This window comes from Vigna angularis, chromosome 4 (genome assembly GCF_016808095.1).
Source record: "Vigna angularis cultivar LongXiaoDou No.4 chromosome 4, ASM1680809v1, whole genome shotgun sequence".
NCBI lineage: Eukaryota > Viridiplantae > Streptophyta > Magnoliopsida > Fabales > Fabaceae > Vigna > Vigna angularis.
The window spans coordinates 41,991,826-42,001,501 of NC_068973.1; the positions used below are offsets into that span (position 1 = coordinate 41,991,826).

The 9,676-nt window shown below is 33.2% G+C and overlaps 1 protein-coding gene across 4 annotated transcripts; it reads left to right on the forward strand.

The window, feature by feature from the left end:
* Nucleotides 1-2,271: 2,271 nt before the first annotated feature.
* LOC108331860 (pre-mRNA-splicing factor SLU7) lies at nt 2,272-7,627 on the forward strand. Of its 4 annotated transcripts, XM_052877128.1 has the most exons (11): nt 2,299-2,655; nt 2,753-3,047; nt 3,190-3,263; nt 3,918-4,081; nt 4,180-4,292; nt 4,836-5,243; nt 5,364-5,499; nt 5,597-5,896; nt 6,092-6,308; nt 6,462-6,565; nt 6,851-7,627. In XM_052877128.1, the coding sequence occupies exons 4-11, from the start codon at nt 4,043-4,045 to the stop codon at nt 6,995-6,997; spliced, it is 1,464 nt and encodes a 487-aa protein (XP_052733088.1). In that variant the 5' UTR covers nt 2,299-2,655; nt 2,753-3,047; nt 3,190-3,263; nt 3,918-4,042; the 3' UTR covers nt 6,998-7,627. The 4 variants fall into 4 exon arrangements, with proteins under 4 accessions (XP_017422331.1, XP_052733088.1, XP_017422332.1 ...); XM_017566843.2 differs by lacking the exon at nt 2,753-3,047; XM_017566842.2 differs by lacking the exons at nt 2,753-3,047; nt 3,190-3,263 and having other exon boundaries at nt 2,272-2,655.
* Nucleotides 7,628-9,676: the final 2,049 nt, after the last annotated feature.

Genomic DNA, 9,676 nt, shown 5'->3' on the forward strand with positions numbered 1-9,676 from the left:
TTTTACAAAAACAAGGACTCAATTGATACGCCGAAAATGAAGAGGACCTATTTGAAATTCATGACCAAAATAGGGACCTACGGAGATATTAAATCTAATTTTAATAATAACATGGGAGAGCTTTTTTAATAAAAGGCGTAAACCAGTAATTTGTGACACATTAAATAAGGGTTAAAGTAAAAAAAAAAGCAATTGATAAATTTAATTATTTTGTTATGTCAAATCATAGATTCTTTTTGCTCACAACTTTAGGACGTTGTTTCTCACTTCTCCCTAAAGATAGTCCTAACTTTGCATCTAATAACTATTTGACGTGATTTAATGTTTAGTTGATGAATGTAAAAGCGAATGTCTCCTTTTTAGGAAGTAAAAATGATAATTCCATCAAACTAAATGATATGGTTAAAATTGAAACCTTTCATTAGATAAATATTGAATTATATCAATATAGATGTTCGAAATTTAAGGATAGTTTAAGTTTCATATTCAATATAAATAAAAAGTTCGAACATCGTATAAAAGAATACTTGTAAATTCATCCTTTTAAAATATTAGGTTAGAAGTTGGGTCAATTTTTTATATAAATTGACTCATATGTAGTTTGTGTTGTCTTTTTTAATTAATCTTTTTTCAAAGAACTTGTAATTAATATCATAGTATGATTAGTTCGAAAGTTTCTGTGACAGTAGTGTGTCATATTAAATGAACGACTTTACAAGTAAAAGATATTCGTAAAAAAATTATTGAAAATTTAAACATAAATAAAATATTGAACAACATAAGAGAAAAATACTTCTAAACTTATTGTCCTAACATCTTTTAATTGAAAGTGGTATTCCTTTTATAAATTAGACACGTATCTCGTTTATATTGTAATTTCACGATGATCATTCTCCAAAAGATCTATCAATATATAACACTTTTATTTTATTATTAATTATGAATTATCCTTTACCAGTTTAATTATATTATCGTGTAATTAAAATCATACAATAACTTAAATATAATTATGTTCATTCAAAACTTTTCAAATTTTTGGATGCACGATCCAAGCCTTACAATTATAGATTGTAGTTCAAGAGAAATTGTAAATTGTTGTCTTTCAATAAAAAAAAAAATCATGTATAGAGATTTTGGTGGTATTGTGATAATAATTTTAAAAATTATATAAACAAATATTTATTTATAATAGAAATTAAAGTGAATTTAAAAATTAAGTTTTGTAATGTATTTGGGGTAAAAGTAAACAAAAATCATATCTATTATAATATAAGAAAATGATATACTAGAAAATTAATCTCATTATTCGTTTTATTTTATTGACAATTATCTTTAAAAGTTGGTTTTTTTATAATTATTTGATATTTTTAATTATTTTTATTTATATTTATTTTTTTGATATGTCTATATGAAAGTTTTTTTTTACCTATTTATTTTATTTTTTATTTATATATATTTTGTAGTGCTGAGGTTGTAATTTGTGAGTCAATCCGGACCACACGAGTTTGAGTTAAGTTGGTTTGAAAAAAATAAATTTTTTTTATATGAGTTAGTTTTTCAATCCAACTCACTCGGGTTGAACCCGTATTGAGCCGGTTGACTCACCAATCTACCTAATTTAATTTAATTATTTATTATTTTGTGTTTCAATATTATTAGTTAATATTTTTTTATTATATTATAGATGCGGATAAAAAAATGTTTCAATAAAGAAAAATATTACAGATTTATCTATTTAAGATTCTAATATTATAAATGGATAAGTCATAAAAAAATATTAATATTAAAAACTTATTTATTCACTTTTTGTGTTTATTTTTAGATTATGCTTGAATTATATGATATTTTTTATTTATTTTGAACTATGTTTGAATTTAACATACTTGTTTAACGCATCCTAATGTATCAGATCGAATTTGAATTTTTCTTCAGCTTGTTATTAAGTGAGTCAGGTTGGATTGACTCATTAAATGACCAATCATAATGAGTCAGACTGATCAAACCAAATTACTCCTTTTGACATCTCTCATATTTTGTTAACTGTGTATAAATTTTATTCTATCTTTTTTATCCATTTATTTTATTTTTAATTTTTTTAATCTTTGATTATCTATTAATAAATATACAAACAAATATCAAGTTTTAAGTATAATTTCTCTTATAATATTTTGACAATATCACGTGGCAATGTGAGATGGCTTTTTTTTTATAGTTTTTTTTATTGATGACGGTGACGTGAATTTATGTTTTGAATTACAGTTTTATTTTTTTATATTTTGAACAGTGCTGATAGGGTTAGGAAAGTTTTCCGTTTTTGCGGTGGTCTTGTCTTGATCCCAAACATCTCCAAGCTTCTGTATTGTCCTTCGTTTTCTCTTTTTATCTATTCTCCTTCCCCTCGTGCTGAATCAAGAATTTTGAGTCCCATTTGTAAGTAATGCTGTGATTTTTTGTTCAAGAAAATTACCGTCTAACAGTCGTGATAGATAACCCGCTTAAAGAGGCTGTGGTGGTGTTTCGGTGGAAGTTCAGCGTCAGTCTCCATTGCCCCTGATGAAAAGATAGAATCTTTTGATCACCTCGATCATTTTCTTCGTTTCCGTCTTTGATTTTCAATTTCTCTCTGCGTACTTCACGCCATGGCTACCGCTTCAGGTACTCCTTTCTCCCTTCCAAATCCCAGATTTTAATTGTTATCTTCTTATTTCTCTGCTCATTTTTATTCGCTCTAAATCGCGCTTCAACACGTAAGATCGTACGAGTCTACGATATTCTTCCCCTTGGCCGAAATTGACGTCACTCGGAAGTTACGATTTTGTTGAATCTGCTTGGATCACCGTTAAAAATCGCAAGCCGCGTGGAAACAGCGAGTCTCGCGATGTAGTCTCTCCCAGCGGTGAGGGAGAAGCCGCCAGACGTCGCGGCGGTACCTCTCGCGACGCAATCCCTCCAGCGGCCATGGAGCCGACACACCTTGCGGCGGTGAATCTAGCGGCATCGACGTACCTGGCGGTGGCGCAGCCTCGAAGCTGGCCTCTAGTGCGTTCGTGAGTCGGACAGCTCTAGGGTTTTTTAGTTGGACCTTTTAAAACATTAGCCATTTTGTTGAAAACATTTTAAGCCATTAGTAAATGACTCTGGAAATTGCCCAAAAAAATAAAATTGACTCTTTGGAAACTTTTACTGCAGTGAAAACGTAAAAAAAACAGTGACTCCCAAATGAGGAAAACTGCTACTGCACATTGAAGGACTCCCTCTCTTCTGTAAGTGAGGAAACTTGACACTGCACACTGAAAACTGCTACCACTGCCGCTCTTCCTTGATTAAAATGTGTCCAGAGTGGCGCTCTTCATTCTCTAAAACATAAAATTACCACTCTTTCTTCTGCTATTTAATTCAACTTCCAAACTCCTTTTAGTCTCATTCCAATTCAATCTATTTTTCTCTCTTTGTTTTTTGAATGACATATAATGATTTTGTGTGTGAATATCAATTTCATAAATTTGTAAGATCTTACTATCCGTGTTACAATTTTCTGATTTTCCGATCTTGAGTAAGATCTTGATTTTGACTACCTTGCAGATTACCATTCAAATATATTAATCGTTACTCATCATGTTTTGAGTTAATAGATGATAGAAACAAGTATTTTTGCAAGGTTTAGGTAGCGTGAGAGTTTTTTTTCTTTCTCAGACTAGTTTATTATTGTTGGCAAGTTTCAGAATTGGATTCGGATATCTGTAGAAAATTTGAAGTACTGGGGCTTCATTGCTCTTAGGTTGATCGGTTTGAGACTGTTTGCACCATTCTTCAATTTTCATTTTTTAATTTTAATTGAATTTTAAACATAACTATGTTTGTCTCATTATACCTTATATACCTCAATGTTGTTTAAAGTTTTTTGGCATGAATTTCAGTGGCATTTAAGTCCAGGGAGGACCATCGCAAACAGATTGAGTTGGAGGAGGCACGAAAAGCGGGGCTTGCACCAGCTGAGCTTGATGAGGATGGGAAGGAAATCAACCCTCATATTCCCCAGTATATGTCATCTGCGCCATGGTATCTTAATGCCGAGAGACCTGTAAGTGTCTTCACTCATTAGAGTTATTGAGATCGGTAGGAATTTGGGATGTTTGATGTATAAAAGTTATTTCTTTTGCCCCATTGGTATGCTCGTAGAGTTTGAAACATCAAAGAAAATGGAAATCTGATCCCAATTACACCAAATCATGGTACGATAGAGGTGCTAAAATCCACCAGGCTGACAAGTATAGGAAAGGCGCATGCGAAAAGTAGGTAACTTTATTTGTCAAATATTTGAGCATTTGTCTGTGTTTAATATACTCCTTGTCTGACAAAACTCTCGATTAAACTTTTACTAGTATTGGTTATACAAGACAATAAATAAATATGACGTTTACTTGCATGTAAATTCTCTCTCAAAGTAATGTGTTTAGGTAAATACTCGCATAACCAGTTGATTCTATTCTTGAACTTAAGAGGTTTCCAGGTACAACTTTTGACTGGATACTTGGTGCTGCTAGTCAATGTGTATTTTAGGTTTTCGAAGTCTGAATATTTTATATAGTTTTCTATTGTTATTTAAACTACACGATAATGGCTGGGAGTGGGACTTTATATAGCATAACAGATGACTTAGTATTTATGTTTTTACCTTACAACTTCATTAATTATGAGTATGTGAATATATTGTTTGATATGTTTGGCTATTAATACGTGTTTTTTAAATATTATCTTTCAAATCCTGTAAACTATTTGACAACCAGGCTTGTCTTTGAATTTATTTATGGACCGCTCCAATCTTCTTGTTACAGTTGTGGAGCTATGACGCATGATGTGAAGTCATGTATGGAAAGACCACGAAAAGTGGGAGCAAAATGGACAAACACTCACATTGCCCCTGATGAAAAGATAGAAACTTTTGAGCTTGACTATGATGGAAAACGGGACAGATGGAATGGTTATGATGCGTCAACTTATGCTCGAGTCATTGAGAGGTATGAAGCTAGAGATGAAGCACGAAAGAAGTACCTGAAAGAACAACAACTTAAGAAATTGGAGAAGAGCAACCAAAACGGTGAGGATGCTGCAAGTGATGAGGATGATGAGGAAGATGATCTAAGGGTAGATGAGGCAAAGGTTGATGAGAGCAAACAAATGGACTTTGCAAAGGTTGAGAAGCGTGTGCGTACAACAGGTGGTGGGAGTACAGGAACTGTGAGGTAATTTTTATGTTACCATCATTTTAATACATCTGTCCAGTTTAATTGGTCTTATATTTAAGGTTATATATTTCATTATTTATTTTAGATGAATTGGAGCTGAACTATTTTTTCCCTCAGGAATTTACGTATTCGAGAAGATACTGCAAAATATCTTCTTAATCTTGATGTCAATTCAGCACATTATGATCCCAAGACCAGATCCATGCGAGAGGATCCACTTCCAGATGCAGATCCAAATGAAAAATTTTATGGGGTAACTTGTCTCTAGAATGAAAATTTGGAACACTGTAACTTGTTTCAACTGCTACATGGAATCTTTTATTTCGATTGAACCTGCTTTCGTATTGTAGGGTGATAACCAATATAGAAATAGTGGGCAAGCTTTGGAATTTAAGGAGTTGAACATCCATGCTTGGGAAGCATTTGAAAAGGGACAAGATGTTCACATGCAAGCGGCCCCATCACAAGCTGAATTAGTCCATAAGAGTTTCCTTATCCGGAGTGAGGAGCTGAAGCATCAAACAAAGAAAACCATTATTGAGAAGTATGGCAATGCTGCTGATGAGAACAAGCCTCCAAGAGCACTTCTGCTTGGCCAAACTGAAATGCAAGTTGAGTATGATCGTGCTGGTAGAATAATTAAAGGCCAGGTGAGAGTTGTATTCTAAATCTGTAGAGTACCATTGTAATTTGCTTATAAATCTTAAACATTCTTGGTAATGGGACATTTTTCATGATTGTTAACGTTTGGGTTTTACCTTGAATTTTAGTTTTGACTTTAATGATTCTGCTTTATGGTTACTTGAGATTACATTTAATTGTTATTTATCTAATGTTTCCAACAGGAAGCAGCTGTTCCCAGGAGCAAGTATGAAGAAGATATTTACATTAACAACCACACAACTGTGTGGGGTTCATGGTGGAAGGATCACCAGTGGGGCTATAAGTGCTGCAAGCAAACAATTCGAAATAGCTATTGCACTGGTGCCGCTGGTATTGAGGCTGCTGAAGCTGCAAGTGATCTTATGAAAGCTAATATTGCCCGAAAGGAGGCTGCTACAGGTTCGTTCGCTAACAAACATCACATCTATGTTGTTTCTCTACCTCTATCTCATTCCTTTCCAACTTCTGTTTTTACTTTTGTTTGTTTGTAAATTTTGTTTAATTGTATTTAGCATGTCTATATTAATCACTGTCTTTTTAATGAACCTATAGAGGATCCTGCACCTGTGGAGGAGAAAAAGCTTGCTACGTGGGGTACTGATGTTCCAGATGATTTAGTTCTAGATGAGAAATTGCTTGCTGATGCACTCAAGAAGGTAAATTTCATTCTATCATGTGTGTACTCGGTATTTGGTAGTGTCATTCTGCGTCTTAATTGTACCCCACTGGAATTAATTGTATTTTTTTGCCCATAACTCTGTCGACCTGACTTACCAAGGACACGACACATTTAATTTAAAGTAAATTTTGTGCATAATTTCTTGTAACAAATATGACTTTACATTATGGATGTCCATTTCTAGTGGAAAATGTATTTTTCTGGAGCATTCAATCTTTTGAGATGTAGTTATTCTGACATTGATACGAACGTTGTTTCACAGGAAGATCTAAGGAAGAGGGAAGAAAAAGATGAGAGGAAACGCAAGTATAATGTCAGATGGAACGATGAGGTTACTGAAGAGGATATGGAAGCATACAGAATGAAGAAAGTACATCATGATGATCCAATGAAAGATTTCCTACACTGAGCTTCAAAATAATATCTCTTTCATTAAAAGTCAGGAGCTCGGGGGAGCTATTAATGATTTTATATAGATTTTTATGCATCAGTTAACACTTCCGAGTCGCACAATCACTTCATAATCACTTATGAAGGAGATTCGAAAAAGGCTTACCTGCTGAGCAGTCACTTCATTCTCGTCCTTTTCCTTAGCTTTCTCCTCATTTTGAACTTCAGCTTTGTTCCTGATAAGATAAGCTCATCCACCTTGCTTGTATACCCTCTAATAAGCTTCATTAAAAAAAATGGTTAACTTCGGCTGTTGATGAATATCAATATACCAGAGCCACAAACAAAAGCATACCTGTAAGAGACATGGGAAAGCAAAATCAATCATGTTCATCCAAGCTAGCTCAAGAGCAACATCTGGCCGGATAATATCATTACAGACAAAGACGCATGATACAAAACACGCCTTCTATATCAATATATTCCTTTTGTTAATTAAGAGAAAAGAACTGGTGCAGGAAATGAAGAACGGAGCAGCCAAATAATTTCTAGCCGGAGCGGGGATCAACCGTACTATGCCACCAAGTGGGGCCTAGTTTGTATCTAATCTTATAACTTATATTACCAGAGTTGGATATTTTAAGGAAAAGGACAACAAATGAACATCTTCTCAATAAAGTAGACAAGCAAATCTTCTGAGAGTTCACGATCACCAGATTGAGAGCATGTTGCCATGCAGTCCTTTTAAAGATTGTCCTTTTTCGACAAAACAATGGGTTGCTTCCAACTTCCTGCTTTCTTGTGTGCAGCAACACGCCTCATCTCAAGAAGTTCACGCTTCTCAATCTGCAGAGGCTCGTCTTTGATCTCAATCAATAATTCAAAAATCGTAAATTTACCAGTAACATTATAATCTCATCTTTCGCTAATTGTCAAAATTAAGACAAAAAAAATATTAGATGTACCTTCTGTGCAAGACATCTGATAAAAGTTGTCATGCAAATCTATTGATTCTCGAAGTCTGTCATAGTCCTCTTCCTCGACAAAAATTTCATTCAGAGCTTCATTGACAGCAGATACTTTGTTGCTTTGAACTGAACCATGTACGGATTAACTAATCTATGGTGGCCAGCCTAAAAATTAAAAAAGAATATCCAAGCAATTGTTGCTACTGAAACTGAAGCTCAGTACACTTGGCATTATAATTACAATATTGAGATTGATACCAAACTCCTCGTTGTTGGTCCAGTAATGGGTTGTGTGTCTGTAATTCTACCACAAAATAAACAAAAATGGTTAATCAGTTACGTATTTGGTTAATTTTTCCTAGCATAACCAAATGAAAACTAAAGGCCTAATTCTTCATTTCCCATAATTTATTTATTTAAAGGTGCAAACATTTCGAACAAAAAGAAAAATATTTCGATACAGATTTTTTTACACTATTTTGACATTGTACACGTATTATTTTTTTTTATTAATTCATTATTTATTTGTTACCTACATATTTTAAATCTAATGAAAAATAATACATATGTTATGTCAAAAAATCTATATTAACATATTTTAAATTTAATGAAAAAATAATACATATGTTATGTTAAAAAAATCTATATTAACGTATCATCGTCGGACTTAGTTTATAATAGCTTGAAACCACCGCATTCATGGTGCAGGATTCCTGTGAACAGTTGAAACATTTTTAATTTGCAAAGGTGGTTCTTACTTTTAGTATTTTTAGAAAAAAAAATTGATAAACAAATATAGTTAGTTCAACAATACAAGATTAGACATTACACTTAATTTGAATATATTATTTTGACATTGACAAAATTATTATGTATTGAAATTCATCTTGTTGATAGTGATGTAACGTGATATTTTTCTCTTCATTGAAAAATATATAATTCATGGATTGTGCATGTTCTTGTGAAGCTAACCTAACCGTGATATCACCACCGAAGCATGATGCAGAGCATTGATCCCGAGTGTTATATATTACATCCTCATTTCATTTCTCACTCACTCATTCATTCTGTAGCATCAAAAGTGAACCGCCATGGAAGGGTTTCTTAAGCGTATTCAAGTATTTGCAGTTTGTTTCGCCGTCGTTGTTCTTGTAGCCTCAGGCAAGTCCCTTTAACCTAACCCTAGATAACGTATATTGCTGATTTAATTAAGTTGATAGATTATTTGTGTGTGCAGCTTCGGAAGTGGATGAAGGCAGAGGCAGTTGTTGGCGCAACAGTAGAAGCTGGCCCCATGGCAAATGCTTCCATTCTTCCATTTGCAACCATCATTGCCAGATCTCTGACAACGCAATCTCAGGCCAATGTTTCTTTTTCAAGAATTGCAAATGCAAATTCTGCGATGACCCTCGCTGATTCTATCTACATAATAATAACACCTCACCTGTTACCTATCAGATAATCAGATAATGCTTTCACCAATAAAATACCATCCACTACTCTCAATTTCTTCACAATAACGCCTATATTTGTATTTTATTCATATATATCATCTTAACATACTTGATTGTGTTGTTTCTTTTTACATTTTTATTATAATGGATAATGATATTTGATAACATTTTTTGACAACATTTTAATATCATCGTCTCATTTTGTAATTGGTCCATGTTGATGTTTATGATTATTATTATGAATTGTGGAGTAATTTTAAATCAATCACAAAATGA